General features: G+C 42.4%; 1 protein-coding gene across 1 annotated transcript; it reads right to left on the bottom strand.

Moving 5' to 3' along the window:
• Nucleotides 1-1069: 1069 nt before the first annotated feature.
• Nucleotides 1070-11056, bottom strand: LOC112958950 (activator of 90 kDa heat shock protein ATPase homolog 2-like). Its single transcript, XM_026052904.1, has 9 exons — nucleotides 10977-11056; nucleotides 10704-10894; nucleotides 6199-6284; nucleotides 5468-5582; nucleotides 4775-4866; nucleotides 4311-4427; nucleotides 2972-3073; nucleotides 2413-2464; nucleotides 1070-2151 (listed from the first exon to the last, which is right to left on the bottom strand). Exons 1-9 carry the CDS (start codon nucleotides 11054-11056, stop codon nucleotides 1976-1978), a joined length of 1011 nt encoding a protein of 336 aa, XP_025908689.1. The 3' UTR covers nucleotides 1070-1975.
• Nucleotides 11057-18651: the final 7595 nt, after the last annotated feature.

Here is an 18651-nt window from a genome sequence, read left to right as displayed (position 1 = left end):
TGCGTGTATGCACACACCTCTACAGAGCCCTATATATATAAGCATAGATGTAGCTTATATGCTTAGTTATTACACACATACCTATACATGCATACACTATATTATACACAGACCCTATACATGCATGAGTATACATACAGCTATACATAAACATATACACACACACCCCTATACAGACACACATATACATCTATACACACACTTATCTATACACACACACCCCTATGCTGATAGGCATACGCACACATACAGATACACATAAACGCACACACATGCACCCCCATACTGATACGAATATAAAAACACACTGAAACTCCCTCTATAGATACASAAACACACCAATACACACACATATCTAAACACATATTCCTGTACATACATACACATATACAGCCCTATAAAGATGTGCACACATCTATAAGCACACACATCTTTACATGCACACCTCCTATACATAGGTGCACACACACATCTACACACACACACAGCCCCCAGTACACAAAAGTACTACACAAGGTGTATATGTTATACACACACACGCCTCCCTGCACAGATATACATTCACACACACCCCTACATAGACACACACAGACACACATTTATCTCTATATGTACACATACTCTTATACTGCTAGGCATACACACCCATTTATGCACACACACATATCTGTACCCATAYGCRGCGATACACATAGCCATGTAAAGTTACACATATGCACATTTATACCCACACCCCTATACACGTGCATACATAGACACACACGCCAMTATAAGGATATGTATACGCAGTCTACATCTACATACATATACATCTGTACACACACCCTACACATATTCACACGCACCTATATACATAAATGCACTCTTATACACACACAACCTATATACACACACACCCCCTATACCCTTATGTACACCTATAGATCAATATGCATGCACCCTCACACACCTACACAAACCTGTACACACACAAACACCCCTGTACAGATATACACACATGCATTTCCACACGCACACACACATACATATATATAATTATACTGGCACAATCCATTGTGGAAAAACRCACTGCAGGTAAAATCAGTTTATTGATGCAACCAACTTTTCCCAAGGCAGCTTTGCCCTTTCTTGGTCCATTTTATTGGTTCCAAATRCATATTTAATTCATACACTTCTTACAAAGCAGTTGAGGCTCACGTTATCCTTGCTAACCTCAATGTGCTCACGAGTAAGAGGAATGATGCTTTAGGAGCCCAGCTCTTCTGTCAAATTATCTAACACTCATTTAMTTTGAGCCATGTGATTGCAAAGGGCCATAAATGATTCAAGGGGAAGGTTACAGGATTCCGAAAGGAAAACGTTATTACTGTTTGTTTCTCCCAAAGTAAATCTCACACTGAGGTCACGTAAGGGGGCACAATGCATGCAGACTTAGCAGCAATAACCCTTATACCAACCAGGATCGTGTGACACTCCTGTTACCTTTCCCCAAAGCCTGGATATAAAGTTGGAAAAAAACTCAGTCTGCAGTTAAAACAATCCCAGGAAATATTTGAAGATGCTGTGAACTGTATCCACCACATATCTTAGAAGTTACAATTTATCAGATATTTTATCCTGCTTTCAGTGGCAAGCAGCCCGTTTCCCAGAGGGGCAGTTCTGCCACCTGCTAAAATGACCGGTACCGAACTGCAAGCGATTCCTAATGATTCACGGAGCTTCGCTGCCTAGGGTGGTAACATGGCAGCTGCCTCATCATTACTCTCCGAAGTTAAGCTGTAGGCAAGCAGAACAAAATCTGACTTACAGGCCATCTTATTCACTAAAAAAAAAAAAATCCATAAATAATGCTTAAATTATATACAGTATCATAGAAGTGGGTCTTTATTTTTCCCCACAAATAAATTATTTCTTTAAAAAACAAATGTTAACATTTTATAAAAAGTAATGCCCTAACAAAATGACAGTGCAGTTATCATTCAGTACTGTCTCTGGGTTGTTGCAGTAAAGTGTGTATTTCTTCAAAATACTGCTTCTTCCAGCACTGCCTTGTACTGTCCTCGTTGGAGACGGGAACTCCTTTGCACTCCAGCTGCAGTTCCGTCTGAGCTGCCACAGCCTTGAAATTCAAGGCGACTGTCGCATAATGTGCTGAAGGAGGAAAAGGCAACAGTAATAAAGTGGTTGTTAAAAGGACTACATTTGTTGTAGCTAATTTCATACTCCCTTTCCCTGCACCTGGGTGAAACCTGCTTCACAGGTGACAACTTTTATAAGCTACTGTGCACAGTAGCCCACCGTCCCAGTCCTCTGTAGGCTGAGGCAGCACCCCACTGGGTCTATCAGCTGTCGTATTTGTCCCTTCTCTGTTTGAAGTGCAGCCTCTATTAAAGGTTCCCCAAACAGACTCACCATCRGGCCAGTTTCTACATCGCCATTTCAAGACAATTCTTTGGCTTGGAACCTGTAAGAGAGAAGGTTATTCCTCTCTATTAGCATGTTCCTCTACTTGTGAGGAGCTCACATGACTACTGACAGCCAATTCCCCCTTTGAAAAATGWTTTTTTTTTTTTAATCAAARTAGGCACTTTCAGTACCCATTGAAACAATATAGATGTTCTTAATCAACTATTTTCATCCAGCCCCGAGCTTGCTCCATTGTACATGCTAAACAAAACASTGATTTGGACGAGGCAAGAGCAGCAGTGCTTTCACTGCTCCAGCTTGCCTCAACATGGCATCAGTGCGCCCAAAATCCTCTGTCACGCCTTACACCCCTCCCCACTGGCCTTGCTGGGTGCTGCTGCTGGTTGAAGATGTAAATCCGCAGCCCAGCGCCCGTGGCTGTGAGAAGCGTCGGCAGCGCCTGGGCGCAGGCGAGCGCGTCACTGCCCGGGGCTCAGACCCGACCGTCACTGGCACAACAGCAGCTGCAGAGCAGCACCAGGCGTTACTGCAAAGCCCAACTTACCAGTTCTGCATATTCACCACTAACACAACCRTCAAACATCTGAAGTTTCCCTCCTTTTTCAGCTTCAATCACAGCAGGACATTTAGAAAACTTCTGAACCAACTAGGGAAACAACAACACAGCACAAAAAAAAAAAAAAATCAGTTAAACACCAATTTATGCTGATACATAATCCACTGTATCATGAAACAGAGGCGGTTTGTTGAAGTAGTGTTAGAATGATAATTTCAGGCAGCGCTTCCATCTAATGTCACACTTGATTCCTTAAACACAGATCGAGCTTTTAACTTTACCCAGCACTCTACTACTATCTTGTCAGTACCACTAGGCTGCAATAAGGTGACAGAATGACAATATAAATGCTGACAAACCTGCGGTAAATATAAAGACCAGTAAAGACTCGAGCACAGCAGGTAACATGCAGAAGTGACTGGCTGGTACTAGTTTTATGAATCAGGGAGACACAGCAGCAAAAACGTAAGAGGCAGAAGAGCTGCTGAGGATCTTTATTTCTCTCTGTCAGAAGGCTGGGGTTTGTTATGACTATAAGTTCTCTCACCTAAGCCCAGGTTCTTTTGGATGCACATTTAGAAGTAGTCATTTTATACACTGTGCACTGTAGGCAACACCAGCGCTGCAGCCAACAGTTAACCAAATTCAATAGCGACCTGAGGATTTCAAGCTCCTGACTTACAAGTACTTATAATAAAGAAGCCAGTAAAGGAGCGTGTGCCTCGGCTGCACACACACAAAGATGTGCCCTCACTTTGAGGCATCAACTTTTTGTCCTATTGAGGTAACAGAAAAACCAAAGCCACTCTAATAACCTCTGGTTAAACAAGTGGAATGRACCTACCACCCCATTAGAGACTTTCAGATCAGTATCTCAACAAGCTGACAACTTGTCAAAGTAGGTTGGATTCCTACCCTTTACTTATTACTAGGAGACCAAACTGAAAAACTAGCTCAAGAGCTGTCAAATGCTTTTGCTTTTTCACCAGTAAAATTCCTCACTGTTCTAAAAAAAGATATATATACATATAAAAGAAATAGAATAATATATAAGGATAGAAAATAAGACTTCTTATATATATAAGAAGTAACATATAAGAAATAGAATAATAAGAAATATATATATATATATACACACACTACTCACAATACTTCAATTTTTGATTGATCTTGTCTCTCACTACATCTGATGCAATCAGGAAATACCTGCAATGCCTGACACTGCAATACTACCATTTTTCACTCAAACATTTATTCTGATATAGCAACATCCTCCTTTCTTGTACAGTTAATTGAAGTTCTATTAACTGCTGAAAGTGTCACTTACTTCCTTAGTTGTGAAGATGCCATAAAGTTCCTCTGCTGGGGAGTTGAACAGTTCTTTCATCACTATCTTCACTGTAGGAATTTTTACACCAACAAGATCCAAAGAATGCGATGAATCCTGTAAAGCAAATACTCATATGGGTGATCAAAGATCAAGCATTTAAAGCTTTCGGAGTGACAGAACTGTTGTCACCTGTGCTGTCTTAAACATAATGTGAATACACATTAATTATGCAACCTAATTCCATAGTTATTCATATGTGTATTCATAATCATTAGTCACTACAGTAAGTGACAAAATTGTTAACATCTAACTTAGCCTGCAAGAAGTGAGCAGAGAAGATGAATTTCATTTCACCTTGTTAAAACTGACACAGAACCAGGCACAAAAGGGTAACGCTGGCACCCTGCTTCCTTCCCAGTTACAGCAATACCAAACTCATACAACACGTGAGGATAACATACTTGTGTGCTGTTCCCACTTAGTTTTCTCTCAGCTGCCAGTTCCTGACCAACAGCAGTAGTTTTTGTTGGCAAGATCATTCCCAAGGTAAACTCTGTAATGGAGGGGGAAAAAGAAAAAGAAAGCGCCACTGAGTATGAAACCAAGCTGCAAGCTGCACAAGCACCCTGACCAAAACTGCAATATACAGAAAGGGCCCTGCTACTCCAACCCTGAGGGTTTTTTTTTTAATTTTTCCTGATTTTTTTTTTATTAGCCAGACAACAGTATGCACTACAAGCCAGGCTTTCCAAGTTCTGTGAACCAAAATGAAGAGCATTTGCCCACTACAGTGTACAGCACCTGCACAAATTCCTGAGCACTGTGTCAGAGAAATGACATATTGAGGGCAGGGCCTGCTTTCCTTGGCAACTGGTTGCTCCACAGGTTTTCAGTGATGACCAGCATCACTGTGGGACAAAATACAGCCTGGGGCTCTATGGAAGCTCAAAAACTGCCACGTTTGACAATAGTAAAGGTTTTTGACTGCTAGGTCTAAAATTTATTTTTGGCTTAGCTGGTGACAATTTAAGAATAAAAATAAAATGCCAAGGCCCTGTCAATGTCCTGCCTATCTAATCAATCAAGACAACTCAATTGACTAAGACAACTTGAGACAATCAAGCAGAAAAATGCACTGAAGTGTTGGAAATTACCTGTTTTGAGCGCTTTCAGATAATCTCTGAGGGCCTCTCTGACTTTCATGGTTCCTTCAGTTCTCATAAGATCCTTAAGAACATCCCCGTCCCCTTTCTTTTTGCTAACATTTATCTAGAAACAGAAAAAAAATACAGAATCTAAGCAGTACATTAACACCAGCCTTTGGATTCTGACAACAAAGGAATATATTTTGGTTTTGTTCACCATATTCAGAGGACAGCTGAAATTTCAAGTCCATTATCTTCTCAGTTTACCATACCTTACTAAAACTAAGTCCTCTTGGGGGGTTTCACTTAAATAAACACAGTATCTCTATAGTAATTCTGTCAAGATCATCAACTCTCAACAAAGTTGACTACTACACAGCGGAAGTTGAGTAATCTGCAGAAGCCACAGAATCGACTACTACGCTGCCAACAAGAGGCTCTTTTGTATAAAGCTACAAGCAGAGTTCTCAAGTTGGTTTTTAATGCATTGGTATAAACTACAACTAGTGAAAAAAAACAAGAAAAAAAAAAGGTGTACATTCTTCCTGTTATGTAAGTTTGAGAACAGCGATAAGCCATTAYTTAAGTATGGAAAATAAAAGCATGAAAAATAAAGTAAACTGAGTCTTATTATCCCATTTAATCACAGGATAAAAATCAAAATATGATCCTTATATGTTGATTAATGTTTTATTTAAGAATTCTGGACCTATATAGCCATATCAGTATTTTACACCTACCTCTGTATCATCTACCTCATTTTCTTCTGACAGGTTAGGAATTTCAACAGATCCCTTATGTTTCTCACCAGATTCTTTCACTGTACCTGTATTAACATAATGAATTCTTAAATGTATTATTAAAAACTATTTTCCCCATAGCAGTAGTTTTACACTTGGAAATCAGTTGTACAAGTGTTAYGTGAAACAAGTTGCCTAAAATCTAATTTAAAGGAATTAAACCACAAAAAGAAGTCCCCAAGCACATGAAAGTACTTTTATAACAAACTATTCACAGAACCGTATTTTCCAGAGCAGCCACATGAATGTATCACGCAGATGTATCTGCTAAGTGTGCCCTGCACTGTCATTCTTGGTGCTCCCCTCTGTATGGAATGGGAACATAAARGATGGAGAGGAGGAATAGCCCCTTCCTTCCCCTAAATTTGCCCTTCATTTCAGTGCTCACTAGGTACTAGGCAGTCCCAGGAAGCTCCTAACACAGCCCGTGCACTACGCGGAGCGGGATGATGCTGACGCACGCGCACGGTGCGTGACAGCAAGTTAGGACTCTGCAAGACTGGAGCCTTGCAGTGCTTTTGCCCACAGGAAGATTCACAAATCAGACACTGCCTTCTGCTTGTGCAGCTCTCTGGGCAAAGGCCATCCCGACCACATGCAGCCCTGCAACAAGCCCTGGAATAGGGAGCTGGTGCTGCGCCCTGCCTCAAACTTTACTGTATGCATTTGGAATGTAAGGTCTAAGATAAATCAGTATTTTCATCCACTGAAGACTCTGCTCCCTCATCTTGCAAAAACATCTAGTTAATTAAATTTATTCTTTAGATGGTGTTAAAAATGTCTTCAGAAAGCAACAGAGAAACCACGCAGTTCTGCCCCAAATCCAGTTATCTTCATGCTGTTACATCAACTTAGCTGTCCAAACACTGCCACACAGCAGGCTCCATCAGTCCAGCAGCAACCCCCCCGTGAAGTACAAGCAACCCGCAGTGTTGAGCACGGCGGGGAAAAGGAGTAACCACAAAGGCTGACATGGTATTTCCTTGGCTTCCCTCACCTTTCTCACCTKCCAAGGAGCTGGCTATTACTAAACAAGTTGGCTATTATTGAAACCTATTACTCAACATGTACTTTCATTAATTGATTGTTTTTTATTACTACCCTGGGAATGACCACCAGGCTCTAGGGGACCACCATGCAACCGTCAATGGGTTAAGAGCCGAGTTAAGTACATAAGAAAATGCTCAGCCATTTCTTACCAAGTGAAAGCTAAAGACATTAATACTACACAGCAGAGCGTGGTACAAAGACCCCACTCTGGTCAGGATGCAGGGGAATAAAGCAGAGCATGTTGGAGAAAGCTTCTTAGCTCAAGTCCAGAAGCAGACAGCAACGTCCACGAGCAGAGGGCTAAGCTAAAGGCAAAGGGCTAAGCTGAAGACCTTCTCCCCGGGGCTCACCAAATACAATACAGTACAACACAAAACCCCAGTACAAAGCCGTGTGCACCAGTGAATTACACTGTCACTGCGTGTCTAGTGCTAGCCCAGCTCACGTGCAGCCAGCTCAGTTCTCTCTTTAGGGCACTCCTCCTGTTTCAGGGTTAGCACAGACCAAGGTCAGCAAGTGTCTTTGCAGATGCTGCCCCAAAAGGAAGCATGAGGCTGCAGAGGCAGCTTTTTTGAGCAGAGCACAAACTGGACTCCAATCAGTTCAGCTAATTCTATTTGCCCTTTTTAGAGTTATTAAAATAAATATTCCTCAAAAACAAACAAGCAAAAAAACCTAGCAGGACAAATCTGTAGCTATAAAAAAAATGCATCAAATGACTTCTCTTTTCTTTTACAAAGCTGTAGGGATTGCTTGTCCAAGGAACTAAGACAAATGGGGGCTGTGCTGGTCAGGAAGTGTAACCAGTTAACAGCGTCGGTTTGGTTGTGCAACAGTATGGAAGAACTCTGCACTTTTAGTATCATGGTAACATAAGCAAAACTATTACCCTTTTATTGATAAGACAGACTAGTAGTATGTTTAAAACTCATGGGACTCCATTTGCAGAGCTACAAATAGGATGGCCCCTTGGTTTCCTGCCAATGCACTATTTTAGGAAGCTAACAGTGAAAGTTCATTTCTCAGAAAGACCAATCTATGAATCCACTGTTAAAATACCTGAATTTTAAAAGGAGACGCACCAGTCTTCATCAAGCTGCCACCACTTGTACAGCGCTCCATTAAAGGCTACGTGACAGCTTTAAACTCATGAAAGGGAGGACAGCCATTTTGCTTAATTCGGCACCACTGACTACCTTTAATTCCTCTATTTCTTGGTGTTCTGTAATCTAAATCGCTAGGAGAGGTGGTGTTTTTCTTTCCAAACTGGCTGCAAATTTCAGGGATTCTATCATCTTTTCCTTACAYATTCATACTTTAATCATAGCTTTAATTCCTACTTAGGATAATTCCTTTAAAGGCACATAGAAAGAAATAATCACAGCATTTCTGTTCTTATTGGGTATGTCTGAACTCTCATTTCTAATCCACCTTCTCAAAAGTATACTATATAATTGCTATTAAATGTAAAAAAGGAACCCTAGCTCTCAGACTTTCACTGTGCTGTACAAAATCCTTCAAATTGTAACTTTACAAAGACACTTCACACAGCACCACAGTGAACTGTGCAAAGTGCAATACTGAGTTGTGTGTGATTAAACACTAAAAGAGCATTAAGATCTATTAGAGAAGAGAAACATTTAGAAAAAAACTGCATGAAAATACAAACAATAAATTACAGCATTTGCCTACTTCTAAGCTTTATACAATGCTATGACACCAAAATAAAACATTTCAAGAGCAAAACCAAACTAACCAGCATGTAAAGCCTGGGTGAGTTTACAGCTGTTGAGTTTAAACAAAAATCATTATTTTTGAACTTGGCCTGGAATTTGGTAAAACTCAAATCAAATGATTCAATTGTTTAAACTGCCTTGAAATAAATTACTACCCAGTATGATGCTATRTTTGCCTTCCTCTCTGTTAATGCTCAGATTACATTACTACGATTACTTCCTAGTTCATAACACAATTATAACATACTGATCCCATCTATCCACACATGCTTAAAATAAAAYATATGTATACATATAAGTAAATAAGCCACCAGTACTAAGCCTTCTATTATTATGGGAGCAAAACTGGGTCCCAAATCTGCTTACATATTTGCACTAGTACATATCTGCACATGTTACATATCGCAGGCAGCCACACAGAACAGTCCCATAGAAAATATCTGCACTGAAAAGGATCTGTAGACAGGACAGTGTAGAGTGGGGGCAGTTACCCGAATCGCCTCAAGCACAGACTACAGCCCTGTTTGGGGATGCAGGAAGAGAGAGAGGAAATTTAAAACAGCCCTTGATACTCCCTACCTCCTCCTACCTCCAGAGGCCTAAGAAACAAGTTCTGCATTTGGGGAAGAACAACCCACCCTTTGGCGTTAAAACAGTCATGCTGAGTTTCCCAGGCACACACTTCACTGCAGCTATTCCTGCTTCTCCCTCCAGTGCCAGAGGCAGTTTGTGATTTGCCATGGAGTTTTAGGCATGGATTAAAGGGAAACGCTTCCTCCACGTTGCTAGTTGCATGCAACCCGCTTGGATGCAGCCCTGTGCCACGTGCTCTAGGTGACCCTGCTTGAGCAGGGGGGTTGGACTCGATGACCTCTGAGGTCCCTTCCAACCTTCGGCATTCTATGATTCTATGATTCTATGAAACCTCCCTCACGCAAACACGTTATCGCGGCTGCCAACGAAGAAGCACCACAGACACCCGGGGACGGGACTCGCTGAGGAAGGAGTCCCCGGGGGAGGCAGGGCAAGGGCCCAGCTGGCCAGTTTTCTTTCTTCACTAGCAAAATCGCTGCCCCTGTTACCCCAGATAATAGCAACTAAAATATAGTTTCTGAAGAGCTAGAGAAAACAATGTAAATCCTTTTTTTTTTTTTTTTTTTTTTTGAGATATTTGCGCTTTTACACTCCTTTTGAGCTTCTCGTTTCCCGCTCTCACCACAGACACATTGATGGCAGAGGCGCCGTTCAGCCCCACTGGACAGGATCCAGTTTGTCCATCCCCCTCGCCACAAGCATCGCCCGGCTCCCTGCGGCAGCTCCCCGCGCTATTTCCTTCTTGCAGCGCGGGGAGCGCAACGTCCCGCTCACACCCTGCTCAGCACCCGCGGGGCTGGCACCAAAAGCGGGAGCAGAAACAACCGCGAAACTCCGGGCCGCTTCTGCGGGGACACAGGGGCTGTCCGGGCTCCTCCGCGAACGCCCCGGGGATCTGGACCCGACCTGCCGCGGGAGACCTCGCCATGTCCCCAGCCCCTGGGCGGCGTTAACGGCCGCCAACGGCCGCGCGCCGCACCTGAGCCCGCCCCGCGCGCCGGCCGTTACCCGCCCCAACGGCCGCGCCGCGCCGGCCGTTACCCGCCCCAACGGCCGCGCCGTTACCTCTCCAGGCGAGGCGCAGGTTCCACTCGTAGAAGAAGATGAGCCGCCCTTTCCGGCTGCTGCAGGACGCCTCGCCCTCCACGTGCTTCAGGTCGCCGATCTCGCAGCGCCCCGCCGCGCCCTCCACCACGAGCCCCTCCAGCACCTCCTTCAGCTTCGTCTTGGACCAGGCGGTCGCGTCGCGCTCCGTCCTGCGCCGGGGAGGCGGCACCTGAGCTCGGCCGCGCGCCGGGCTGCCCCCTCCGCCCGCCCCGGCCGCGCCGCCGCCCTCACCAGTGCCAGTTATTGACGTTGGTGGCGTCCGCGCGCTCCTCCACGATCCAGCGCGGGTCCCCCTGCCCCCACTTGGCCATGGCGCTRCCGCCCGCCCGCCCCTCCGCCCTTGCCGGCAGCGCGGCCGCTTCCGCCGCCGGCGAGAAGGTGCCAGAAAGTTCCCCGCCCCCGTCGCTCGCTCGGCGGCAGGAGGAGGAGGAGGCGGAGGAGGAAGGCGAGGCCGCGCCGCCCTCGCTCCTCCCGCCGCCGCGGGAGCCGCCCTCGGAAGGCGGCGGCGGCGCCGTCTCTGCCGCGGAGCGGGCGAGGGGACCGAGCGCCGGCGCTGAAACAAGGGCGAGGCGGCGCCTTTGGAGCTGTTTTATTGGGCTGCTCTTTTACACGCGCTGGAAGGAGTTCAAAAAATCCTCTGCTCCCAGGAAAGTAAGCGCAAAATGCAATCATCATTCCGCAGCTCCCCTCCTTGGCTTGCGCTTTCTTTCCTGTCCGTCTCTCACAGCATATGTAACTGCAGCAGCAGGAATAAAAACCTAGGCAGCATTCCCGTATTTATAGTACGCAGTGCATCCTGTATTGTTTCAATATGTGACACTGATTTTTCATAAGGAAAAGGCTTTTTCATCACGCATGCTTGTTAGCGCCGAAAACCAAGTCCTCGGGATCAGGCTCGTCTTGCTCAGCCTCTGTATCCAGAATAACGGCCACTTCCGAAAATCTTACACCTTTCAGCTCTTTTTCTGGAGTGTGCTTTACGGGATCGAGTGCTAATGGATGAGCCAGCTCATCCTTTTTATCTGCCAAAAAGCAGTTCTGCAAGAAAACGTGAATAACACAGATGAGGCCAGGCACACGATAGGTACAGAGGGCACAAAATCTAAGCTATAGAAACCGTCCAACTTTACCTGTGTCCTGCCTGTGCGGCCTGCAAGGCAGGTACACAAGGTGCATACAAGAGAATCACCTACTTTCTGAGGACGACAAAGTCCTTGTCACTCTCCCCCCGCTTGTCAGCAGAGACAAACAGCCCATCTCAAAGATTTTCAGTACTTCAGACATTTCTTCCCCTCTTGCACCCCAAGTTCTCTAAAAATGGTTAAGTTCTGTTGCCAGCCTGCAGCTCTTGGAATTATTTCAATTATTTGATGAATAATGTAAGTAATTAAAAGGCTGTTACCTGTTTTGTTGTAATTTCTGCAGCAGGCTGGACACCTACCTTTTCAAGTTCTTTGTTTTTTTCAGGTGCTCTATTTTCTTCATGTTTACGCTCCAAATCTAATAGCACTGTCTCAAGATAATCAGCTCTTTGTTTGGCCTCAAACACATCTTTATCAGCATTCCCTCTATGGRTGTCTTCCGTCTTGGTAAAGGTGGTTGTTTCAATGTTCCTGAAAGAGAGTTAAGAGAATTAGTATCACCTCTGGATAGTCAAGGGACAACCTTGAATTTCTGAGCAGATTCCCCTCTGAATCTCTGAGCAGTATCTACACTGGGATTCAAAATCACAAGCATTTTACCCTTGTAGCTTCTGGTATCCTGAAGGGATTTTTCTGCATAGAGATCAACAAGTTGCTAAAGAGGAAGTTGGAATTTGCCTGTGTTATTTATGCTACACGACTTTGGTGAATGGTTTAAGCTTTACCGTAACAGTTCCTACAGATCAATCCTTACATTAGTGAAAGGTACAGGGAACATCCTATGTTAACAGAATAAAACAGCACATCCTTTGATCAGCTAAATTGTATAACTTTTTGTGATATCAGCACTGTTGTACTTACACGTTATGCATGTGCTCTGGTTTCTCTGTGATTTTGGGACTTTTATTTATGTCAGCAACAACTGGATTATCAAAACCCTGAATAATCTTAGTTTGCTGTTCAACGGGCCACGTGTACTTCTTATTCCTGAAAATGACAAATGCATTAAAATAAAATGTCTAATTGTTTTTGAAGTTTTAAAAGCAATACATGAAATATTTGTGTCATAAGTTTAGTACACAACGTGTGTTACCAGTATTATTCAGTGGATTAGTTTGGAATATTATTTCCTATTTTTCTGCATAATTGTTAGACTACATATTATTGTTAAAAATATTAAATTCCTATTGCCTACTGGGCAATCTTGTCATTTACCACAAAGATGTGGTGCTGTTGCCACTGAAGTCAACAGCAACACTTAACTTCAGCACGTAAATTCATGGGACTGGTAGAGAATTCTATGGGTTCATATAGGTACTTGGACCCCTCGTCTTAGCTACAGATTGTGCTATGCACATTGTTTTCTGTTTTAAAAGGATTTATGTCTGCTGATACTCTGTGACAAACAAAAAAAGGAAACCAACTTTTTGGTGATGTGGAATGAAAGAGGCAGGTAATATCTACAGGAAAAAAAAAAAAAAAAGCCTGAAAATGGATAAAATATCTACAGGAAAAAAAAAAAAAGAGTTTACAGCAAATCTTAGGCAATACTCTACCCAATATCAGTAACTTATCAGATGAACAGTAGTTTTCAAAGTACTTTCAAAGTTTCAAAGTGTCATTTAAAGTAGATTTAGTAGCTATCCGTTCCATTTAGAGGAGATTGCTAAAGTACAAATGTTTATACCTCTTTTCAGTGATAACTGCGTACACCAGGAAGGCTATGAGGGTGCAGCCCAGCAGAACACCCAGAACGATGGCTGCCGTGAGCTCAGGGGACACCGGCTCAGCAGGGACCTCCCTTACGAAGTTAACCGTAACAGAGGTTCCAAATATCTTTTCCAGTTCTGACTGGATGATGATGATCCGCTCGGTAAGTTTTCTGAAGATAGAAAAGGAAAATGCTGGTCATTTATCAGACCTCCATTTTGGTCTGCGGAGTACTGAAGAAAATAAGAAAATGAGAGGAAACTCAATCCATAGTCTACCAAGATTCATCACTGGCACCTTTTCCAAAGTTTCAGATGTTTCATGTCGTTTGTGGGAAAAAAAAAATCATTTCTAACAAGCGGCCCCGAGGCTGATGTGAACTGAAATGCTGCAAAGCTTGCAGCAGTGACCTTGAGGTGACATCCTCTAAATGCACATCTAGGCAGCCACATGTATTGCTTTGCAGATACCAACAGAGCTTCCCTCAGTCAAACCGTTTTAGGAGGGCAGAGGGCTTTGCAGGACCACAGGCTCCACTGGTATTTCCAGCCACAAACAAATTCTAGTTAAACATACACGTGGAGTCTAGAAATCACATTATGCATTTTAAAAAGCAGCTGCCCTTTATACAATGTTTTGTGCATATACATTCATACCACTGTCATGTTATGAAAGAAATACAAAATAAATCTAAAGTTAAAACATTTATTCATTAACTGCAGTTCTGCATTCTGCAGTTCCAAAGTGAAAACAAAATCTATTTTAATTATCATCTTTCTGCTTCAGTTTTCCTAAAAACTGACTTTTAAGTATGTTTTGCACAATTAAGCAGCTGTATTAATTAACTTTTGACAAACTTTGGAAGTTACCTTTGAATAATTAATGAAAATGTTCTGAATTCTAAAACCTCAGCTTTGAGGTAATTCTCAGGAAAATTGTTATTTGTTGTAGACTCGCCCAATCAAAACAAAACATTGATGAGATACAGACCTTTTTACCTCTTCCCTGGGTACTTCTTGGTTTGCCTCATCAACAGCAATGATGTTTAAGTAGGTTTCATCCGTACTCTCCCTTGCTCGTCTTTCAAACTCATTGGAATAAACATCGATGATGTATATATTCCATGCAAGTATTTCTTCTAGGACCCTGCCATCATAGTAAGAAAAATGTTTTAATTAATTGGGCAATGACAGATTCTTTTATACTGGTAGTGATAGAAAAATAGCATTTACAATACAACATGTTGCATGAATTTAGTGTTTTAATCTAAGGATGCCAAACTGCAGGATTATCATCAGTAAAAGAGTCAAGCTCTTTGCCCAGTATCATAAAGTGACTGAGTAGTAAGTAGAGGAAAAGGACATTCAGTCCCCAACTCTAACAACTAACCTAAGACACCTTTTTATTTAGAAGATGCTATATAACTTCAGAACATAGCCTAAAAACTGAACATACAGAGGTGTAAGGATTAAACTTTATACATAGATTTCATAACCAGCTGCATAGCATATCATGTATTTAGTCATGCTTTACAAAGTAACATATGGCTCATTTCATGCCTGGCATCATTTTTATAAATATAGGTGATGATACCTATAATATGTTATAAGTATATAAAAGAGAAAGGAGATGGGAATCTGTTGTCATGATCCTCCTTGTCTTCTTCTGATCCTCTGCACGAAGATGTATTTTCACACTGGATCAGACAACAGGCCCTAAAGAGCCACCATTCTGACAGGAGTTACTACCAGCTGCTTCAAGGGAAGGTGCCCCAAGCAGCTCTGGGGTTTCCATCTATCTTTACCACGGGGAAATCAGTGCTGCGACAGTGTCAATGTTCCAAATTCATTTTTCCACCCTTTAAAGTCACCTTCCTTCAGTGGCATAGGACTCAAGGCCTCATATTTACAATGAAAACAAAATATTTGTGTCTCATAAACAAGCCAAAAAGGCTAGCATACGTTTTTAACTGTACTGTGACCATACACCTGCTGGTAGCGAATCCCCTAATGCTAATGATCTCCTGAGAAACTTGTGGCACAGGGGGATTTTTCATTTGTAGCAAAGGTAGTTTTGGTTTGAGGACTCATTTTAGGATACTTGTCAGGGAATGAACAGTCAGCACATCTTCTATCCTGACCATCTCCACGTTTGTATCCTGGGGCATTCCATTCCTGTGGCAGGCAGAACACATTTTCCATAGACAGAGCTTGGCCTGCATGATTTACTGAACAAGAGGAAGTCCAAACTAACCCAATATAATTCGGGTATATTAGCTCTTCTCTTGCTGTGATTTAAGTTCATAAAATAGAGGAAACCTCATAAAAAAATAAAAGTCATTATAACCCTTTGCAAAGGGCAAAGCATTTGCACGACCCATAAACCACCTGTTAACTTCCCTGTTTGGAAAAACTAGAGAGAGCAACATAATCATTTCCTTGTAGTCTTACTATCAAAGAAAAGTTTTTATCCTAGTCTGTTGAAATTCGTTGAAGTGGGAGGTGACCTCTGAAAATTATCTAGTCCAAAGACCTTTTGAAAGTCTTCACTGCAGGCCATAATCCTACCAGGAAAAAACAAGCCCATCTTTCAGGTGGACTCTGCAAACTCCATGGAATTATTCTGAATTACATAAAATAGAATGAATGTCTGTTTTCTTCACAGACCCAGGCTGTATAGTCAGACATAGTCTTTGTCCCCTGTAGACTATCAGACCTCTATCTCAAAGCAACTCTAAATTTGTCATTAGGTATATCAGAGTAAGCTTCATAACTTCAAAAATACCTTTTTACTTCATCAATATTTCTTTCAACAACATTGATTATGTGGTTGAGAACAAGCATCACAATGTTGTCACTGGAACTGGCATCAATGAGTACCTACAAAATGAACAAATCACTTTTAAGTCTTTCAAAAGTATTTATACCTCCCTCCTCATTCTTAAGATTGACTTTCAGAACAAAATCTAATAGTGAGGCTAAAAATGAAAACTCATAGCTTTCCATTTCTAGAATTTCAATAGAAGTAAGGTTTTAAAATAGTATTACAGGTAATTAAAAATTGAAGAATTTATTGAATTATGAACAAATATAGAACTCAACTATGCCTGCAAGCAAAGTTTCAGGGAAAAGAGTTTTCCAGATTTTCCCTTCTTGCGATCTCTCTTTTTTTTTTTTTTTTTGTATATGTAATACCATTAAACAGACATCTGAAATGAAATATGAATACTTCTTGAAAACTTTCTTTTTTGTATACTCTCTGGCTATACTGATTGTACTGTATGTGCAGTACAATTTATTATAAATGCAGCACTTAAAATACTGTATTATCCAACCCCAGTTTTCTATGTCAAAGCTTCACTGGAGTGTTTGGGGCTTGGCCAGCACACTAAAAGGTATCTGCTGTGCAGCTGCACGGAGGTAACACACTCCATGTAGGAACAGGACATCTGTGCGAAATGGCACAACGAGGGTGGAGGGAGTTTCCTTCAGAATCTCCCTATCTCCCTATCTCAAGACAACTTTGTTAATTTAGCCATGGCCTGAATTATTTAAGAGATTAATTTGGTCCATAAGTGTAACTACCTTCTAAAAGTCCTTTTTTTCTCATGTCAATATATTTTTCTTTGTTAATAGGAATGTGAAATAGTAAATCTCACCTGAGATTATTTACAATGTATTGGTACATCTATCAGTCTCACAACATGGCATTCAATATTTCGTTTCTCATTACCAAACTAGCCTTTCTTGTGTACAGACTTTTGACATGGAAGCAAAACAGCAGCACACAGTGAGAGATCTTCCTTACATTGACAGTTGTCTGGGCTGTAAGTCCTCTCCCAGCCTGGTCTGCAGCTTGGACTGTCAGAGCAACTCTTCCAGCCCATCCTCTCACAGAAACAGCAAAAATCTGCCCCGTATTTTCATCGATGTCAAACTGATTCGCTTTGTGATCCACCAAGCTGTACAGCAGAAGGCCATTCTCTCCTGAGTCTGGATCTGTGGCCTGGGTTCAAAAAAGAAAGGTGATCTATGAAGTTAGTGTTATTGAGCTGTACTTCACTCTTCAAACAAAACCTACCAGTTTCTATCTGTAAGACCAATATTCTAGAATAGTGTCTGTCATATTATTTCCTGGGAACTAAACAAAGCAGAGCACTAACTCAGAGTCAGACCAGAGCTATAAATGCAGAAATACAAAGCCTGGCAGATTCTTCATGGCTACAGACACAAAAGGAGCAGGCTACAGGAACTGAGGGATAACACTAACATTAGGCTTGGGAGGGACAAGTATGAGAATTGCTCCATTTTGTAACTCATTTCCCCTTTGGGTGATAGATAATAAAGCACGCAACTGTGTCAGAGAGTGAAGAGTAGTTTGAGCAGTGTATAAACCTTCAAAAACCATAGCATTAAATACACTAAACAATGAAAGCATTAAGTCAGAGCAGCCTGCACAGCTCTTCCAACTGACCAACTTGTAGGACTGGTTTCCTTCACCTGACTATGTGAAGCCTGAATGATGGGCAGAATCTGGCTGAAGACTTCATGGGCAGATTTAACACTTCCTTTAACCTAGCTCACTTGTGGAGGAAATTCAAGCCCTTCAGAAGTCTTCCCTTATGAAGAGGGCAGAAAGATACTCTACCTGAACAGTAATAACGGGGTACTTGTACGGCACGGAGTTCAGTATCCTAGCGGAGTAGGTACTGTACAAAAATGTTGGCTCTTCATTTACATCTAGCACTGAGATCGTCAGCATTGCCACATTTTGAGAAAACAGACCTGTTAAACAAACACAAGTTAACTCAGACAACGCTCAGACTCCGGTAAAACCAACATGAGCAAAGCACGGCTTTCAGAGGCTGGACCAGGCTCCAGCTCTGCCACATGCGGGGATGAGGGAGGAGGACGGGAGCACAGAGAGACGTGCCCAGAGGCACTTGCTCTCTCTGCCCTGGGGCTCCACGAAGCTGCAGGGCAAGGTGGAAGGCCCCAGCACTGCTCCTTCAGCCCTCCCAATGCCAACCACAACATTCTCCTCAGGATGTGGTA

This window comes from Nothoprocta perdicaria, unplaced genomic scaffold (assembly GCF_003342845.1).
Source record: "Nothoprocta perdicaria isolate Ctin4 unplaced genomic scaffold, notPer1 scaffold_93, whole genome shotgun sequence".
NCBI lineage: Eukaryota > Metazoa > Chordata > Aves > Tinamiformes > Tinamidae > Nothoprocta > Nothoprocta perdicaria.
The sequence above is the reverse complement of the archived record's forward strand: the minus strand, read 5'-3'. Positions and strand labels throughout refer to the sequence as shown.